This window comes from Drosophila kikkawai, chromosome 3L, assembly GCF_030179895.1.
Source record: "Drosophila kikkawai strain 14028-0561.14 chromosome 3L, DkikHiC1v2, whole genome shotgun sequence".
NCBI classification, from domain to species: Eukaryota; Metazoa; Arthropoda; class Insecta; order Diptera; family Drosophilidae; genus Drosophila; species Drosophila kikkawai.
This window is the reverse complement of record NC_091730.1, coordinates 30,949,939-30,971,003: the sequence shown is the minus strand read 5'-3', so window position 1 is coordinate 30,971,003 and position 21,065 is coordinate 30,949,939. Positions and strand designations below refer to the sequence as shown.

The following is a 21,065-nucleotide window of genomic DNA, read 5'->3' as shown; positions in this document are numbered from 1 at the left end:
GGGAACTGGCCGTGCTATTTGGGAGTTTGTCAAACGAAGCAACGCTGGAGAGCAACATTTTGAACGTGTAAGCGCATTTGCTATGATCGCACACAGAAAGTGCTAGCGTCGGCATAATTGTAACACGAACGGACCACATGTGCATATACCTCGCGCTCCCGCTTAAAAGAGCATAGCCTATATACATAAGCATATACATAGCCGTCCCACTGCCGCCGTCTGTAGGCAGTGCAGCGACGAGACTTAGCCTTACTTAGAATTAAAGGAATAATGCAAAGCCAGAGACAATATAATCGTTGGAGCGTCACCATTGCTCATTCCAAATTAATAAAGAATTAAACTAAACCAATACACCTTGATGTCTTTTAATTGGTGGAACAATTAATATACTACATGGCGACTCAACATTACATCATGGCGACCGTGACTACAGAGATACCTGTAAGCCAACAAGTGCAAAAGCTAACCTGGAAAGGCAGAACAGAAAAACTGGATAAGGAGACAATTTAAGAATGGAAAAATGGAGCAATAAAATCTGAGTGAGCAGAGATGGAGCCATGGCAAAAAGAGGGGGCGTGAAGAATAAAATTAATAAAAGAGTAGCACAGATTAAGTGGCTATTATTTACAAATCAACCGCCACCCCCCTGGTGGGCAACAGACCAAAAATTGCAAGAACTTGATTTTCTTAAATCAAGCCTTGTAAAAATAAAGCCCAAGGCTCCAGCTCACTCAGTAATAACACAGGTACACAGCCAAAAATTTCCCCGAACCATTTCAAGTTTTCCATGATATTTGGGTGCTCCTGAGTAAAAGTCCCATACAAAATTATTTTCCATCACCTACAGGTTCGGCGGTATACCCAAGAATACAAAAAACCAATGTTTGCCGACATTTTGAATTACGTGGCCTATATAATCGGACTTACCTTTATTATTTTCGGTGGGACCTACTCTCAATACATCACGGCACTACTAAAAAATAGTCCCAATCGTGGACCATTGCCCATGTCTTTGGAATTCGACGCCAAAGTTGAAACTCCCAAAATTTTCAACATTTCTGTGATGAAAAAACAATTCTGAGAATTAAATCTTATATGGAACTAATTTTAAATATTCATTGAATCTATTGTTCATTGTATTCTTTAATTTCGGTTTAAAGCGTTTTCATGAGGACATTTTATTGGATTTATTAAACGAATAAAACCGCCTTTTTGGTTTGATTATCTACTACTATTTTCTGTCAAAATTAAAATAAGTCAAGGCAACCTATAGAATGCGAGTAAAAAATCTAAATTTATCTATTATATAAAAATAAGTCGAGTTTTCTGCGGGGATCAATTAACTCCAGAACGCACGAACCGATTTCCACGGTTTTGCATTCGTTGGAAAGGTCTCGGAATTTGTGATTTTATGCAGTAAAGAAAATTCAGGAAAAATTGCAACAGAAAGCGGGAAAATCATTTTTGCATAAAGCGCCAACACTGACACATAGCATGTCTTAATTCTTTACTCAGTTGATTTTATGACAAATTGAAATTGTGTTTCATTTGGAGTAAAATAAGTTATTCGTTTCATATCAGTGCAATTGGAAACCAGCATTTGTATTTAGGGTGGTAAGTTGAACTGTGTAAATTATGTGGATTAGAGGTTAAATTAACCGCTATGCCTATAGTCGAAAATGCCTATAGCACGACGTGCGAACATCGGTCTCCGCACAAGGCATGCAATCCAGCAACAAGTGTATTCACAGAACTTAAGCGAGGAAAGACGAAATGCAAGAAGAGAATATGACCGATTAAGACGACGCGTGTGCACACGAAGATCATTGGCATCATACAATCGCTTGGCATTTCAATATGATCCCTCTGCGAACTACAGAGATATTGCAATGCGTTAAAGTTTAAAAGAGAAACTGCTGGATTGTGCTGCGCAAGTGGAAAAGTCAAACTGGATCCATTACTTACACCACCACAGCCACTAAAAGCATTGTTCGATGGAACTGATCCAGATTCCAGCCATTTTCTTCAACACATCCTTGAATATAATAACTGCTTTCGCATGACTTCCTTTGGAGCTAATATCATTCGAGAAGGCGGCTTCATGCCGACTTGCAAGGTAAAAGTTACCATCACTTAGACAAACAAAAAGAATTGCAACATAATAACAACATATACTCTACGGACTACACCATCACACGATTCTTCAACAAATGATTGTTTGCAATTACAGATACAAGGGCAAATATATCATTTGCATGGTTCATTGGTGCCAACAACAGAGGAACCGCATCAATTTCTGCAAATATATTTCATTTCGTCGATGGTGGATCAGCTAAATGTGCGTTGCAACATTCAGGGAACAGGACACTTAAAGAGACGAATTATTGAACAGTTGCAAGCATTTTTTCACGCTAATAATGCTGTGGTTAATATGTTCAAATCGGCATTGGAACGAATGCCATCGGATACGCACAAATTTATCATAAGAGCGGATTGTACCCCAGCAGGTGAACATGTGCGAAGATTCAATGCACCCACCGTTAATGATGTTGCTGCAATTATTGTTGGCGATCCAACTAAATCGCGAGACATTGTGGTTCAGCGAAGAAGCAATATCATGCATCGAGTAAACGAGACACACCGTTTGTACGATGCGTTACAATATCCAATCATTTATTGGCAAGGGCAAGAAGGATACGACATCACGTTGAAGATGGTCGATCCAATTACAGGTACAATATTCTACTAATTATTTAAATTATTGTTATTGGTTTCCATTAACAATTCATTTAATTGTGCATTTTCAGGCGTATCAATGAATAAAAAAATAAGCGCAATGAATTACTATGCGTATCGTATGATGATTCGTACAAATGAGGAGAATGTCATTCTAAAGTGCCGTCGGCTGTTTCAGCAATTCGCTGTCGACATGTATGTCAAAGTCGAGACCGAACGTTTAGCGTTCATCCGATTCAATCAGGCAAAGTTACGATCTGAGGACTATATACACTTGCGTGATGCTATTCATTCAGATGGTGATGTTCAGAATATTGGACGTCTGACGATTCTTCCATCATCTTATATCGGAAGCCCACGCCACATGCATGAATACGCTCAAGACGCTATGACGTACGTGCGAAATTATGGAACTCCAGATTTATTTATTACGTTTACATGCAATCCGAAGTGGACGGAAATTGAACGTGAGTTGGAACCGGGCCAAAAACCGCAGGATCGCCATGACATAATCGCCAGAGTATTTCACCAAAAACTCAAGGTTATGATGGATGTGCTTACTAAGTATCGAGTTTTTGGTGACACACGTTGTTATATGTACTCGGTGGAATGGCAGAAGCGTGGACTACCGCATGCTCATATCCTAATTTGGTTGCTTAACAAATTACATTCAAATGAAGTGGATGACAAAATATCAGCTGAAATTCCTGATCCAGTCACTGATCCCCATCTATACGACATTGTGACGACACAGATCGTGCATGGACAGTGCGGTGCATTAAATCCATTATCGCCTTGCATGGCTGATGGAAAATGCACAAAACGATATCCGCGACCGTTAGTTACTGCAACAGTCACAGGGAACGATGGATATCCAGTTTATCGTCGGCGTTCAAAAGAGGAAAATGGTTGAACTATTATAGTTAAAGTTCAAAATCAAGAGATTGAAATCGGAAATGAATTTATTGTACCATATTGCCCGCTGCTATCACGAATTTTCGAAACACATGCAAATGTTGAGAGTTGTCATTCGGCCAAATCAATCAAATATTTGTGCAAGTACGTCACAAAAGGCAGCGACATGGCTGTGTTTGGTATCGCGTCGGAAAATGCGAATGACGAAATCAGCAACTTCCAAATTGGCAGATACGTCAGTACTAATGAAGCACTGTGGCGATTATTGTCATTTCAAATTCATTAAAGATATCCCACAGTTGTACATTTAGCAGTGCATTTGGAAAATGGCCAAAGAGTTTACTTCACTGAGGCTAATGCGGCACAACGAGCTGAGAGACCACCAACGACCACATTGACTAGCTTCTTTGAAATGTGTGAAACAGATCCATTCGCAGCGACGCTGATGTACATTGAAATGCCCAAGTATTTCACTTGGAATCAATCATCAAAGAAATTCCAACGTCGAAAACAAGGAACCCCAGTTCCAGATTGGCCACAGGTGTTTTCCACTGATGCACTAGGTCGCATTTATACTGTGCATCCAAGAAATGATGAATGTTTTTATTTGCGAATGCTGTTGATAAATATACGTGGACCACTGGAGGGTCCCAACAGTTGTCCTCTCAGAACCCCAGATCCCTACCAGGGTATCAGGCCCGGACTACCGGCCGAAATTGGTAAGGGGGATAATCAGCCTGCCTTGAAAAAACCCCTTATGGCAATACCACCAACAAAACAGTTTCATCTTTCAAAATATATGTTCCTGAGGAATTCTTTGACAAACTATGCTCTGACCAAAACTGACCAAATCATGTGATTGTCAATGAATTCGAAGCAAAGAAAGAGAAAAAAAGGACAGTTGGAATTACTCTTCCTAGGCCCGATTTGACCAATGCGCCTTCTACGTCTTCCAATTGAGTCCCAAAAAACTAACAAACTTCCTTGGTATCTCCAATCAAAATGCTAGACTTTCGCAGTAAGCTTCCTAAATTGTATTATAATAGTGTCACATTTGCTTCCCAAGTGTTGTGTTTACAGAAACCTGGTTAAAGCCGGAGATTCTGAGCTCCGAAGTTTTTAAAGCTCTGTTCACAGTATACCGGCTAGATCGGACTATATTCCTCCATTGTCGGAACTTCCTATTTGGTGAAACCATATTTCCGCCATTCAGTTGGTTTTTAAAAGAATTTCGGGTAGGGACCACTTAATTAGTAGTTATTGGTGATTTTAGCATCCCAGGGGCTATTTGGTCTCTAGATAATTCCATTAACCACAACACATCACAAAAAATATGGTTTACCAAAGAGCACCTCAATTAAACGGATAATTTGCCGAAGGTGGCGTAACGGAGTTCGCCGGGCTTACTAGTATTATATATAAAAAGATACATATTTACTCGCATTCTATAGGTTGCCTTGACTTATTTGAATTTTGACAGAAAATAGTAGTAGATAATCAAACCTAAAAGGCGGTTTTATTCGTTTAATAAATCCAATAAAATGTCCTCATGAAAACGCTTTAAACCGAAATTAAAGAATACAATGAACAATAGATTCAATGAATATTTAAAATTAGTTCCATATAAGATTTAATTCTCAGAATTGTTTTTTCATCACAGAAATGTTGAAAATTTTGGGAGTTTCAACTTTGGCGTCGAATTCCAAAGACATGGGCAATGGTCCACGATTGGGACTACTTTTTAGTAGTGCCGTGATGTATTGAGAGTAGGTCCCACCGAAAATAATAAAGGTAAGTCCAATTATATAGGCCACGTAATTCAAAATGTCGTCAAACATCGGTTTTTTGTATTCTTAGGTATACCGCGGAACCTGTAGGTGATGGAAAATAATTTTGTATGGGACTTTTACTCAGGAGCACCCAAATATCATGGAAAACTTGAAATGGTTCGTGGAAATTTCACAAAGTTTAATTTTGTGTTCCTGTGTAATTAAACAAATTAACGGAAAAATTATAACACCTCCAATTCCAAAAGAGAAAAAGCTTGTCCCAAGGATTGCTCGGGACCATTGGAGAGTCCATTCTGCAGGTCAACCTGCTTGAAGAAGACCGGCACCGGTACCGCCTGAGTCCATAGGCCCAGGACATCTGCAGCTGAATCAACAAGTGTGAGGGGCAGGCCGCCCCTTATCCCAACGAAGGAGCATCAGCGAGCCAGCCAGCGACGACCAGCTGATGCAACTGGACTATGAAGAGCTCCCTAGTTGGAGCCAAAGGAGAGATATATTTAAATATAATGTTTAAAATCAAATTTAATTAAACATATCCTACAAAAAATTTTAAAATTGAGCGGAAACTTTTCTGCCCAATTAGACGTGTAGCCCGTAAAGCTATACAAAAAGTAAATGCAAAGTAATGCAATAAGTACATTTTCTGAAGAAACAGATAGTTATAATTATAATCCAACAAGAAAGGAAGATAACTTCGGAAGATAACCGCTCCTATGGCAGCTATATGATATAGTTGTTCGATTTTTATGAAATTTATACCAAAACACTAAAATATTAAAAAAAAAAAAAGCTCACATCTAAGAGTAGATGAAAATACGTCGAAAAGCACAGAAGTTAAAATTTAGTTTCTATTAATTTCCTGATTGTTCCTATGGCAGCTATAAGATATAGTCGTCCGATTTTCATAAAATTCTTACCAAAATTCTTCCTGGCGGAAGGCACTTGGGTGGTACCACTTGGGTGGTACCCCTGAAAAGGAAATCATTCTGGAGTGTTTAAGGGGGTCTTCTTATTGTGCAATATTTTTATTTCGATTTTTTTTTTGCATTTATTCATAGCTTGGGATGGTCTGTATATGTCCCCAAAAGGATTTTTAGAAATTCGAAATACTTTAGAAGATACAGCCTTTTTTGTGAAGCAAGGTCTTCGCAAAATGGGCTTTTTTCAAACTTTAAACGCGTTTATCTCGAAGCCACGTTTTTCGAACTGGCGGCCATGATATCTCCAATTCAACTGAACCGATTTTCATGAAACAAAGTGGAATCAACGCAGAATTGTCACCATTCTCGGGTGACGGAACAAATTTTTGTATATTTTTTTTTATATTTTTTTTTTTACACTAAACTACAAATAAAAAAAAGGCCGAAATCGAAATTTTTTTTTGAATGGCCGCCATTTTGTTTAAAAAAATTTAAAAAAAAATCTGTTCCGTCACCCGAAAATGACATCTATTCTTATTATAAGCCCGTTTTTATTTTTCATTTCGGACGCTCTGGAGACCCTGAATCGTGGCCGCCAGGACGATACCTTTTTTTTCCACCACCAAGTTTGAAGTTTTATTACTCTTTGAACAACCCTCGTATCGAGGTAAAAAAAATTTTTTTATTTACTTTGAACATTTTTTAATACAATAAATAAAAAAAGTTTTCAATTATTCTTTGCGTTTTCAAATAAGAATTTTTTTAAAAAGGGTCCAAAAAACTGGTTTTGAATGAGAAGACCCCCTTAAAGGAAGAAACCAGGGCTGGGATGTCAGCCCAAACGTCGGTGGAAGGGGTGACCGCTACCACCGGCGGGCACGGGGGGGAGCAATCCTCTTTGCGTGTCGCCAGCGGTTACACCTCTGATGTGACGGGAGCAGGTCATGTCAGTTGCAACGCTACTGCCGAAAAAACTACGCTGGGGAAGTTGAGCCGCTCACGTGCCATAGTCGATACAGACTCGGACCTTGAGAGCGTGCAGCTTCTCCACTCACCAAAACCAGCTCCCAGCGCAGGGACGGCCCAAAGCGAGGGTATGAAGGCCAAGGCGCTGTACAAGGCTGCCCACCAGCTCCCAAAGCGGTCAAGCGAGGGTATGAAGGCCAAGGCCGCATCCAGGATCGGCTCCAGAAAAAAGCCGCCCTATCCCCAGAGGAGAAGGCAAAGCTTACCTGGGCTGACGAGAAAATCGCTGAGGGGAGGCTTCACTTCGCCAAACTCCCCCATATGAGTTCGACTCGCGGATTTTCCAACAAGGTGGCAAAGCGTCTCGCTTACCAACAAAAGGCAACGCTCAACCGAAAGTGCCTCTATGGACGCACCGGGGAGCAAGCGGCAACGCGGGCAGGAGGCAGGAGGCAGGCCCTTCTCAAATGGCGAAAAAGCCGAAAAAACCGCAAAAGTCAGTGAGGTGAACAAACGACACCTGATCGTGGCCCTCATTGACAGAAGCGATGAAGCCGACAAAATGACCGAGGCGCAGTGGAAGATGGTGCATGCGCGGCTCGTTGAGTCATTGTACGCACGGATGGAGGATGATCCCGAAGCTCCCATGCCCACCTTCGATGGCGCTGGGTGGCTAAATGGGGTCAAAATCCTAAAGTGCATGATGACTCGACGAGAAAGTGGCTGACGCAAGCGGTCTGCCAGTTGGAGGCGCTGTGGGAGGGAGCCAAGCTAGAGGTGGTGGACCGGGAGCTAATCCCATCCACTCCAAAAGCGAAGGTACTCTTCCCCATCGCAATCCAAGCGGACCGGGCGCTGAAGCTGCTGCAGCGTCAGAACCCGGATATCCCAACCGCGGACTGGAAGGTTCTGCACGTTGCGGCCCCATCACCCAAAGAGGGGGGGCAAAGTGCAGTCCTCCAGATAAACAAGGAGGCAGAGGACATCCTTTATCCCAAATACGGGAAGATGGCGTGGGGCATGGGTAGCGTATACCTGCGCCTCAAAAAGTGCCACTCCGGGGATAAGGTTGCTCACACCCTGAAGGCAGATGTGGTGGAGAAGGACCTAGGTCTGGAAACCATCGTGGATGCCGACCGGGAAATGACGCTGGATGAGTACGACGAAGGAGAGGACGGTGACCTGACCGTAGTAGTCAACCCGTCGTATGGAGGTGAGGCCAGTACCCATGACACTCAGGGTGCTGCAGCTCAACCTCCATAAGAGCAAGGTCGCGTCGGCGGAACTCCTCATAGCCATGGAGCAAGGATCCGCTGACATAGCTTTGGTCCAGGAGCTATGGATCGCCTCAGGCAATGCCATCGCCGGACTGAAGTCCGCAAATTACAATTTGCTCCATCCACCAACGGTAAGCAGGAATAGAACCGCCGTACTTGTACGGAAGGGTCTATACGCTAACCTTATGTCTCACTACAGCTCTGATGACCTGACCGTGGTGATGCCAAAGAGCGGGAAAAAGCGCCTTTTGGTAGCTTCCTGCTACATGGCACACGTCAGAACGGCCCCACCAGAAGAACTCATGAGCTTGGTAGAAGCCAGCCCGAAGGACCAGCAACTGCTCGTGGGTGCAGACGCCAACGCGCACCACTGCGTATGGGCGTATGGGACTGGGTAAACGACAGAGGTGAGTCCCTCTAAGATTTTATACTCTCAACCAACCTGAGTATAGCAAACTTGGGGGAGGAACACACCTATGTAGGTCCCACCTCCTCAAACGTGCTAGATCTTACTCTGGTAAGGGGACAAGGTACTTTGGTATCAGAATGGAGAGTCCTTGAGAGACAATCCTTCTCAGATCATAAGTACATACGGTTCCAATACGCATTCGAACACTCTCCAAAACAATCAGTCTTCAGGAACCCCCGGAATACTAACTGGGGAAAGTTCAAGGAGACTATCGTGACACGGCTCGCGATCTCTCCGGGCACAGTAGAATCCGCGGAAGACATAGAAAAGTCCCTAGAGACCCTCTCCAAAGAACTGCTGGATGCGTACCACGCATCATGCCCTATATCGGACACGGGAAAGAGGACCAGGCCACCCTGGTGGAATAAGGACGTTTCACTCCGACGCAACAAACGTAAAGAATTCTTAAAAATCGCCATGCAGGCGAAAGATGACACCATCAATGAGGAATACAAAGTCCTACTTAGGGACTACAAGAAGGAAATACGCAAGCCGCAAGGAAACTCATGGAAAAACTTCTGCTCCAATATAGAGACTGCCCCGGAAACAGCTAGACTCCGGAAGCTGCTATCGAAGCAGCCAACCATACAGAGTCAGCTCAAACGCGACGACGAACAGTGGACTGAGGGCAGCGAAGAGGCCCTAACAGCACTAATGCACGCGCATTTCCCAGGATGCACTGAGGTACCCGATGCAAATAAGCACCAGGACCTAGCAACTGGAGTAGAGCATCTCCCAAAAGGTTTAATATCCTCTGGTAGAATCCGCTGGGCTATAGACTCCTTTGCGAGGATAAAAGCAGGTGACCAAGGAGGTGATCACCCCATGGCTCCACGCAATATATACAGCTTGTTTAAGCACGGGCTATATCCCTATCCAATGGAGGACCTCTCGGATTGTCTTCCTGCCCAAAGCAGGAAAGTGCAGCCACGTGAGCCCCAAGGATTACAGACCGATAAGCCTCAATTCAATCCTACTTAAAACGCTGGAAAAGCTGCTGGACCTATACATCAGGAGCGATGTAGGGAGACAACTGTCGACCAACCAGCACGCCTACACGAAGGGGAAATCAGTGGAGACGGCACTACATTCGTTGGTAGCCACCATTGAGAGAGCCCTAAACAATAAGGAGTATGCACTTGGAGTGTTCGTGGACATATCCGGGGCATTCAACAACGTTAGCACGGACGCAATAATGGATCGCCTAGAAGCGACCAACTCGACCCCCGCTATCAACTTGTGGATAAAAAATCTTCTAAGTTGCCGGCGGGTACAATCAAATTGGGGCACCGCTTCCATGGTGAGAGGAGCGCACAGAGGCACGCCGCAAGGTGGGGTTCTGTCGCCCCTCATATGGAATCTGGTGGTAGACGACCTAATCAAGAGATTCGAGAGGAAAGCACCAAAGATAACAACTTATGCGGATGACATAAGCATAATTATCTCGGGAGACTGTCCATCGACCCTCAGCTCGATCATGAACTCAATATCAATGCGGATAAGACGGACCTTATTCTCTTCACCAAGAGATACAAGGTGCCGCAATGGATCCCCCCGAAAATTAACAAAACCGGGCTGACCCCGAAAACACAAGTCAAATACGTCGGCATTGTACTTGACAGCAAGCTGACGTGGAGAGCCAATGTAGTAGAGAGGAGAAAAAAGGCCACCATAGCGCTATATGCATCCAAGAAGATGCTTAGCAGCACATGGGGCCTCTCACCTGCTCTAATGCATTGGGTCTACATATCGGTGGTGCGTCCGACTCTGCTGTATGGAGTCTTAGTGTGGTGGCAAGCCACGAAGAAGAAAACGTATAATAAGCTTATGGAGAGAACCCAGCGGCAGGCATTGCTCTGCATATCAGGGGCGCTGAGGTCAACCCCCACCAAAGCGCTCGATATCCAAGCGCAACTGACAGCAGGAAAGGCGGCACAACGTCTGGTTGCATCAGGAAACTGTTCGCTACAAGGTTTCGGGCACAGTTCAATTGGTCGACACATGAGCAGTACATCTGACTACATGATACCCAGAACGTGCCCGGATGTAAACACAACAGTATTCATGGGACCAAATGACTTGAAGTCAGGCCAGGACTCTGCTCAACACCTCAATATATACACCGACGGCTCCAAGATGGAAGGAGGAGTTGGAGCGGGTATATACTGTTCAGACTCTGAAATGAGGCTGTCGTATAAGCTACCAAGCTACTGCAGTATATTCCAGGCGGAAGTATTCGCCATCAGGAAAGCAGCAGAGTTTGCGCAGAGCATAAACCGTCCACATGAGGCGGTCAATTTGTTCGTAGACAGTCAAGCGGCGATAAGGTCCATGCAATCATCAGCGGTCAGTTCCAAAAATGTACTGGCAAGCAGGGAGTCACTAGATAGCCTCAGCACGACTAAGTCAGTGAGGATCTACTGGGTTCCCAGCCACCAAGGCATAGACGGTAACGAAACCGCGGACGAACATGCAAAGGAAGGTGTTGGACTGGCGAGTGAAAGAACAGAAAACGTCCCTATTTCCCTAAGAACGCTCCAAAGCGGTCTAGAGAGACGGGCTGACGCAAGAGCAAAAAGCAGGTGGAGGAGTAATTCCGCAACCTGCAGAATATCAAAAATCATGTGCAAAGAGCACAACGAGAAACTCACCCCCTACGTGCTGCATCTTTCGCGGAAGGACTGCAGAATGTTAGTGGGTATTCTTACATTCTGTCTGCTGCACATGCAGTCAAGCTGGGTATTATCGACAACGCCAAATGCCGGAAATGTGATGAATCCGAGGCAATCGAAACCTTGGAGCATCTCATTTGCAAATGTCCGGCCCTAACGACGGCAAGAATGAGATACCTAAGCTCTCCAGTTCTGGCATCGCTAGAAGAGGCCTCCAGGAGAAAGCCAGGTGAACTCCTTGCCTTAGCGAAAAACACCTTGATATTCAAGGTGATATTCAAGGAACCGCATAAATAGTCTCTAGGTCCATCCAGGAGTTTCCCCGGATAACTATGGGCCATATTGGCCTATATGTGGCCCCTCGAAGGCCGTCCGGTCTAACCTAACCTAACCTAACCAAAATTCTGGAATAATATAAAATGGCCATATCTCAAAAATGATGCAAAAATATTAAAAAACAGCCAAGTTTACATTTTTTTTCTAAGAATTTATCGATCCCACTATATGATATAGTCGTCCGATCCGGCCCGTTCCGACATATATAGCAGTGAGAGTATATAGAAGACTATATGCAAAGTTTCATTCAGATAGCTTTAAAACTGTGGGACTAGTTTGCGTAGAAACGGACGGACGGACGGACGCACAGACGGACATGGCTAGATCGACTCGGCTGTTGATGCTGATCAAGAATATATATACTTTATAGGGTCGGAAAGGTCTCCTTCACTGCGTTGCAAACTTCTGACTGAAATTAAATTACCCTGCAAGGGTATAAAAATGGCAATACAAGATGTTAAGTTATTAACTTAGATTAACTTAGATTTAATACACACATTGCTAATAAAAATTGTTATAATGTGAGCAAATTGTTGTTACAAATTGTTTAAGTTGCATAATAAATGTCTAAAAAAGAAATATATGTGACGATTTTCGCGCAAGCTAGGAGAGTTGAATTTAGTTACCACCGGTAGGAAGTGCGAATTACAGGATAAGCTTCTTGCTCACTTCAATATTGATGATGATGAAAACGGCGATTCGGAAATTGAATCTGTAGCGACTTTCTCAAGCTAGGCAGCAAACTTCTCACTGGAAGAGAGAAATGCTTGACTGGAATAAGCAAGAGTCAGGTATTGACGATCGGAAGTGTTATCCTACCAGTTGAAATAGACAACATCGAAATGGAGGTAGAGTTCCCCGTAGTTCTGGAAGAAAACATAGGTTTTGACTCTATTTTGAGCAGAACTGACATAGTGGACATGAAAGTTACTAAGGAAGGCACCATTGTTTCAGGTCAAGTTGATTTGTCGCATTTAAATCAATCGCATATGGCCGAGATCAAGAATTTGATTGAGAAGTATGTAGCCGAACGCAATGTAAACGCACCAATACAAATGAAAATCATTCTGAAGGACGAAATACCTGTTTATCAGCATCCAAGGCGTTTACCTGTCTGTGACCAGAAAACAGTGGACAATCAAGTTAAGGAGTGATGAGAAGATTATTCAACCGAATGCCTCGGAATATGCGCCATTAGTTTTGGTATCAAAGAAACACAAGAAGATTGTACCTATCGCTACCAATGCACAGTGGTCGAGCTTGTATGGAGCCGCGGCCATAAATACTTCTAGATGTGCTATCGCTATGAAACTTTCACCAAAAATCTAAAAAAATGTTTTAAGTATATCCACAAAAAATTGTCCATATTGCTCGACTATATCATATAGCTGCCATAGGAACAATCTGTTAAAAAGTAATACTTAATATGAAAAACTTTTTTGTTTTTCAAGATATCTTAACCAATTTCACAGATTATATGTTTAGTAAAGGTTTATGCATTCTTACTAAATTTGGTTAAAATCGGATCTCTATATCTTATGGCTCCAATACATTATTATAAAATTATTTTTTTCCAAGACCTAACTTTAATTTTTTAATTTTTGATCTCTTAATGAGAACGTATGTGAAATATAAGTGCCCAAAAGTAAAAAAAAAATATTCACTTATATATTGTGTATTTAATTTGTCCAGCAACAAAAATACACAGCTTAAGGTTAATTGGATGCAAAACTCACTACTTTTCAAAAAAATGTTGTGACGAAACGGCTAAAATTATCTTAATGAATTAAATACCATATAATAACACAACATTTGAACAATTTTTTTTTAATTTTTGTATTAAAAAATATTTACATGCTTACGAGTAATAGCGAATCTCCTGAGTCCCCACAAAAAAAGTTTATTTTCGGTGTACATCCTATCCTAACTGTCCACAAAAACATCAGATATCAAAAAAATTTATTGTATTCACTAAAGGATAAGTGCTCCAAGATACTCAGGTGACGTTTTTATTTTTAAAATTTTTTCCCGATTTTCTATTACAACCCGGATTATTGGCTAAAAAAGTAGGGTAATTTGTTTTGTAATGGCAAATTTGCAGCCGCAGGTAGCCGCAGCTGAAGTAAACATTTTTATAATCTTTAAATATCAGTTAATGACGGCAAATAAATTTCATTTGGGGGCAACGGGAGGAAAATACTTAAAACTTTACGTAAACACAACATATACGAACTAAAAAGACGCACTTTTTTAGCAAAGATTTACACGAAACACAAATTATATATATATTTTTTTGTACAAATAAAGTATATACCTTTATCTACCATATCCAGTCCAATTGTTTTTGGTTTAACAGCGTTTTATATTATATTTTAAATTTTTAAATTTGGTCTGTGCACTCAACTGCTGACAAATTAAAAGTGCATGAATACAAAAACGCTTTTGTCAATCTATTTTCAGAAAGTCCCGTTAGAAATTCCAAGCAGACCGTATTGCATGGTAAACTTTGGACAATCAGCTGATAGAAAAACCAGGTTTCGCTTGGATAGCTCAAAATCAATTTTTTTTATTTTTGGCCTATGGGCCCGACCACTGTGCAATGTTATAGTTGCACTATGGGGCGAACGACCACTTTTTGTGGCATTAATTAATAACTTTAAGACGAGTTAAAATTTTTAAGTTCTGTTTTTTGAATCAAGTTTAATATAAAAAAGGAAAATATTTTACTAAAAATGGGCGTGGTCTCGCCTTTTTTTAAGGATTAAAATTTTTTTTTCCGTGCTAAAAAAAATTTTTTTTTTTGCTATTTTCTATGTATAATAAATAAGTATTGCATAATAAAACAAATATGTAAAAATTGTCTTCTAAATATATTTTTTTTAAGTCAAATCACATAATTTTTCGTTTGCTTGGGCAGGCGACCAAGCATATGCAGTACTCTAAGATTCTGCAGCCTCTTATTCAAAAAAACTTAAATGAAACAACCTAGTTTTCTGTAATATGACTTGAATGTATACAGATTTATTATAACATGAATAAAAATTGCAATATCTTTACCAATTTTGGTCATTTAAACGTTCTAAAGGGTAAAAAACTCGATATTTTTTAGATGTAAGGTTATCATCTTTAAATTTAAATTTCAGAGAAAGTGCGCAAAAGTGCACCTTGATACTCACAGAATATAACAAGAATTACCAAATCTACAATATATATCCAATTTTAGAGGTGGACTGTGCTGGACTCACTTTATCAGGCCTGCTCCAGTAATCGAAAACGGCAAGATTTCTTCGTTTTCGTTTTTGAAAACGAGAAATTGGTGCTCCGGTAATCGAAAACGAAAGATTTTTTCGATTTGAAAAACGGGCACCTTTTTCTGGCCGGAATGAAATGTAAATGGCTTTTTTTATATGAAATCAGATCTTATTTACAAAAGGAAAAAAATAGTTTACTCAGTGGTCTATTGATGTTTATACCACACCACCACAAGATCATTCTGGCTCGTAGTTATTTAAAAAAAAATTTATTTCTGACCCTACCTCTGATTGGACAACAAAATTTTTGCCGTGTTTAACCAGTTTTCTCGTTTTGGCGATAGGTCGATAAGTTCACCGCAAAAAGTTATCGCCAAGGTTGCCATACTGTTGGTGAAACGGAACAGCCAGTTAAAAATACTTAGAAATTTATAAATGAAATCATTAATAACTTTAAAGGACCGCCAAAATGGTTGTTTATAATTAATGCTATTTAATGTGATTACTTAAATGGTCCAAATTAACCAAATAATTATTTGAGACCACCGGAATTAAAACTGTGAAAAGTGTGGCAGCATCTTAGGTGCATAGATTTGCTTAACTCTACCGTTTTTGCCTTTTTCTGGCTTAGAAAAAGGGCAATTGTAAATATAATAGGCAGTACTTTACGTTGTTTGCTTTTTACCAAAAACACAAGTTAGCTGCTTGAGCAGTAAGAAACGATGAGAAATTGAAACATTCCGATAGCAGAAATTTGCCGAAAACCGGAGCAGCTAAAAACGAAAACGGTTCGTTTTCGCCCAAAACGAAATCGAAAAAATTTTACGATTACCGGAGCAGGCCTGTATAACTCAATTTTAATATTGGACTACACTTAAATTTTATATAATTTATAAGGGTTACAAATTATACAAGATTACGGGGGCACCATATTACATTTCTGGAGTTAAATTCCGCTAACATATATTACGAAGCACCATGAATGAGATTGCATCAAAAAATTTGCATTTTATTTAGATTTTTTGCATTTTTTTAGCATTTAAAATCTGCAGAATACAAACGCGATTTAACAGCGCTCGCTTCTCGTTGCATTAACAGCTAACTTTAACAGCGAATAACTTAACAGAGCGCGTCAATGTTAATTTTTTGGATATGTAACATGTTAGATTAATGTTATAAGAATACATTCCGGTTAAAAAAAAAGTATTTTAACAACATTTAAAAAATGGGTTTATGCCAGATAAGGTGGTCGTTCGCCCCATAGTGCGTTGTTTACATGGACGACGTAATTAAACACAGCCAGGACATTAAAGAAGGACTTGCTAAGATGAAAGATGTGTTAGATGTCGCTTCTGGAAACGGTTTGCGTATCAACTGGAGTAAATGCTAAATACTGAGCAACAGAGTACAATTTCTTGGCTACATAATTCAGAGTGGAACTATCACTTCAGGTCCCGAGAAAATACAAGCGGTGAAAGAATTTCTCGAACCGCGAGACAAGAAAGGTATACAGAGATTACTAGGTCTGACGTCCTAATTTCGAAAATTCATTAATGAAAACGCTTCCATTGCCAGGCCCTTGTCGGATTTGCTGAGAGGTGATTTTAAGTATGAATTCGGAGAGAAACAACGATTGGCGTTTGAAAACCTGAAGACTGCTCTCATCAGTGAAGCAGTCCTGAAGCTGTATAATTGAAATTTACAAAATAAAATCCACACAGATGCTTCTAAGCACGGTTTTGGCGCTGTTTTATTGTAGAAAGATCGAGAAGACAGTTCCTTTCGTTCAATTCAATACATGAGCCGCAAGACTTCACCATTTGAGGAAAAATACGATTCGTACGATCTGGAAGTGTTGGCTATTATTGGAGCTCTAGTCAAGTGGCGTGTTAATGTTTTGGGCATTAAGTTCACAATTGTTACCGATTGTAACGCATTTAAGATGACAATAAACAAGAAGGAAGTTCCTCTTCGCGTAGCACGGTGGGCGTTGTATTTACAGGACTTCAACTACAATATTAAGCATCGTTCAGGGACGAAAATGAAACATACTGATGCTCTGAGCCGAGCTTCGTTTTACTTCTTATCGGAATCTGCAACCCATAGTCTAAAGGAAGCTCAAGTTAAGGATGAGTGCACTCAAGCAGTTAGGAGTCTTGTGGAAAAGGATGCTTACCAGGAATTCTACATCCTAAACGACGTTCTTTTCAAAGACCCAAATCGTGATCTACTTGTACCTTCGGCAATGGAAAATGAAATAATTCAAAACGCATTTGACATTTGTCATCTAAAAAGGCACAGGATCTCATCGAAAAATACTACTTTATTCACAAGTTGAAAAAAAAAAACAAATCGAATAGTCGAAAGCTGCATCAGATGCATAATCATAAATGCCAAAGCAGGGAAAAGGGAAGCGTGTTTAACCCCTATTGACACAGGTAAACTACCATTCGTCACATAACACATCGATCACGCTGGGCCAATGGAGATGACGACCACGCGATACAATCATATCCTTGTCGTAGAAAATTGCTTTTCAAAGTATGTGTGGCTCTACCCAACTTGTAGCACTGGTGTCGAAGAAGTTTTGACTTGCCTGAAAAGCTACATATTTTGGTAATCCGTTACGCATAGTTAGCGACAGAGGCACAGCGGTGTCCCGAACAAGGGACGTCGGGGACCGAGAAGGGGCGGTATAACCCCCGTCGTAGAGCCAAAGGGAAATCCTTGGCCAGCGTGGGAGTCCCGCGCGGACCGACAAGCCGGCCATGGAGAAAGATGAAAACCCCAGCAAGCTTTCCCGATCGCCTACAGTACTGGAAACCCTAGAAGATGGGCGGAGCCCCAGGTCAAGCTCTACGCCGCCCCCAAGAGGACGCGTGATCCTGCGAGCTTGACTAGCTCGCAAAGAACTACGCCGGCCAGCCTGCAGGATCTCCAGAAGCTGGGGAAACTGCTGCAGGAAGTCTCCACAAAAATGATGGACAAGACGACGCGTCACATCACCATAACTACGAGGGAGCTGTTTGCCAAAATGAAGCTTCTTCACGCGAGCATCCTTGAGGCTAGCAGAGCGGCAGCCGCGGGCGCCAACGATAGGCAGGAGAGCAATGTCGGGAACAGTCTAAAAATTAGGCTTTTTTCGTTAATCCAAAAGGGAATCGCCGATTACAACCAACAGGATCGACGTAATACCACTAACCATACAACATATAGACTAGTCATTTCATACAACGAAAATGGACACAAAAATTTCTTAGCGACCTGTTTGCTGTTTGCTGTTAGCGACAGGCCCCTTGTTAGATTTTAGCTGTTAGCGACGGGCCCCCTGTAAGCGGCAGGCCTTTACATGTATGCGTGTTCATGCATTCACGTACACGGGTGCATGTATGCGATCGTTTCATTTCGGCCCAGCAAGAATATTTCGTCTTTTGCTACTTTTCGCGCTAGGTACCCCAGCAATATGGCATAATCACTATTGGGTTAATGATAAAAATAGGAATGTTATATGTTATAATATATTTCTTAATGTTTCAGCATTCATTTCATATTTGTTTACATATCAAAGCAGGGGCAGCAGTGAAAGGTGTTGCATATATGTACATGTCGCAGATTATTTTGTTAATTCAAATTATAACGATTTTTGTGGATACACACTTGTTTAATTTATTATTGCTTCTCTGTTCTTTCGTGCGAGGCATACACTGTTTTGCCAACGTAGCCTGGGCGTGGGTATGAAAGAGACGGATATTGTTTTCTGAGAACTCACCACACCTGCGTGTGTGTTGCAAGGTAAAAAGGAGTTGAAAATTAATGACATAGCGTTTTTGAGTGGCAAGCAGATTGGTTGAAAATTTGAGGAATCATGCCACGCGCCAGGAAACGTTTCGCCGAAAGTCCAGTTGAGGACTCCGATGCTGGATCGTCGTCATCAGAAGTGGGATTACCTCCGCCTCCAGCCAATGATGCAAATCTTCTAACAATTCTGGAGCTGCAAAACCGTAATTTCGTCGAGTTAATAAAACAAGTACAGTGCTCTCGAAATGAACCAAAAGACGCAAAAACCATTGTGCTGCCAAAGTTCAACCCTGATCGGGCAGGATCAGACGCGATGTCCTGGTGTTCAACAGTCGACTACATATTGTCTGAAGCGCTCTTGTAATGGCCCTCAGCAAATCATTGGAGGGCACCGCATCTCACTGGCTCTCGCAGACATGTTTTCCCGGCATTACATGGACGCAGTTTCGAGAATTATTTTTGCAATATTTTTCCGGAACTGAGACTTTGGCCGCGACTGTTATGAATTTGCTAAACGCACGCCCAACTGAAGGAGAGTGCCTGTCGTTATATGGGAGCAGAATGGTCACCTCACTAATGGCCCGCTGGAAGTCGCTCAGCGTCGAGCAGATTGCAGTATCCGTCACGTTGGCACATGCAGCTGGCATAGATACACGGTTGCGCCGTTTGGTTTTTACGACGGACATCAAAAGCCGAAATGAGCTGCATCAGGAACTCAAAGCCTTTTCGTTTGACGCCGGACAGAGACCCCATTCGAGTGACAACGTATCGGCACCAGAAGGAAAAAGAGACAGAGCTATGCCTCACATCACGTGTTACAACTGTGGCAAACCCGGCCACAAGAAGGCGGAATGTCGCTTTAACAAAGAGACAACTCATTTGGAGCAGCCCCGTAATCAACAATCTGGATATAAAGGAGCAAAAGATCTATCATCCGTGATCTGTTATAAATGTGGAAAATCTGGACATGTTTCTACGGTATGCCCGGATCGTCAGAAGCGTTCACTGGTCACGAGCAATACAATCAAAGATGTGAACAGATGCACCGTACTTGACCCATAGGAACGTTGCTGCAGTTTGGTGAGTCGTTCCAATTTTACTTCGACTCCGGGTGTCCGCTCATCGAAGAGACTGTGTTCTCGAGATTATTAAAAACAATAAACAACAACAACAATGTTTTGATTTGTGAGCGTTCTTTTGAAGTCTTATTTTACGTAGTTCTACGTAGTTCATATCAAGTACGACGCTCCGATTGGTTGCGAAATTTTGAGTAGGGGCATCGGCGTAACAAATTACATCAAGCGCGCTTATGTTTAATGAAAAAAAAAAAAAATTAGGAAGAGAACCGTTTTAAGTAACAGAAATATTAGGAAATCGGTATAGACTTGAGGAATTAAATAATAATGATTGAGACGTATGCCTGAGAAGGGGATTACCACGGAATTGGATGAAGGAATTGATGGTGGTGATGAAGAGACCACGGAATTGGATGATGAAGGTGGTGATGGAGAGACCACGGAATGATGAAGGTGGTGATGAAGAGACCACGGAATTGAATGATGAAGGTGGTGATAAAGGTGCCACAGATCAAGCCAGTGAGGGCTGTGATTTTGAAGTAGAATGAAGACGTGTCATGACACGCTCGAATAAGTTCCAGGTTTCAGAACTTTCTGTGCAGGTGGGTGCCCGAGTTATGTGGTTCGCCATTTGTTGCAGGAAGGCTGAAATTTTGGTAACGTTCGATCAATGGTTATTTGGCCGGCCTGTGGACTAAATTGCGAGCTATTTCAGATGGCCGGTTTGTCAGGATATAAGCTGTGGGCTAAACTAACTCAATAATTGACTGGCCAGTTTATCTTGTGGATGACTGTGTGCTTGTGGTTGGCATGATGTTTGAAAACGAATGAATTGTTTGGACTTAAGTTGGTGGTAATC

The 21,065-nt window shown here is 41.7% G+C and overlaps 2 protein-coding genes across 5 annotated transcripts in view; one reads left to right on the top strand and one right to left on the bottom strand.

Moving 5' to 3' along the window:
• Positions 1-21,065, bottom strand: part of Dbp80 (putative ATP-dependent RNA helicase Dbp80) — a 170,741-nt gene that overhangs the window by 103,786 nt on the left and 45,890 nt on the right. The gene's annotated exons all lie outside the window — the stretch shown is intronic.
• LOC138928395 (uncharacterized) lies at positions 1,921-4,027 on the top strand. Its single transcript, XM_070285466.1, has 3 exons — positions 1,921-2,116; positions 2,231-2,732; positions 2,808-4,027. Exons 1-3 carry the CDS (start codon positions 2,060-2,062, stop codon positions 3,647-3,649), a joined length of 1,401 nt encoding a protein of 466 aa, XP_070141567.1. The 5' UTR covers positions 1,921-2,059; the 3' UTR covers positions 3,650-4,027.

What these genes read in the sequence shown, in the direction of transcription:
- LOC138928395 (XM_070285466.1), top strand. Translation starts at nt 2,060, where the DNA reads ATGACTTCCTTTGGAGCTAATATCATTCGAGAAGGCGGCTTCATGCCG. An exon ending in GCTTCATGCCGACTTGCAAG is followed by an intron (nt 2,117 to 2,230) that starts GTAAAAGTTACC and finishes TTGCAATTACAG; the next exon opens with ATACAAGGGCAAATATATCA. An exon ending in GATGGTCGATCCAATTACAG is followed by an intron (nt 2,733 to 2,807) that starts GTACAATATTCT and finishes GTGCATTTTCAG; the next exon opens with GCGTATCAATGAATAAAAAA.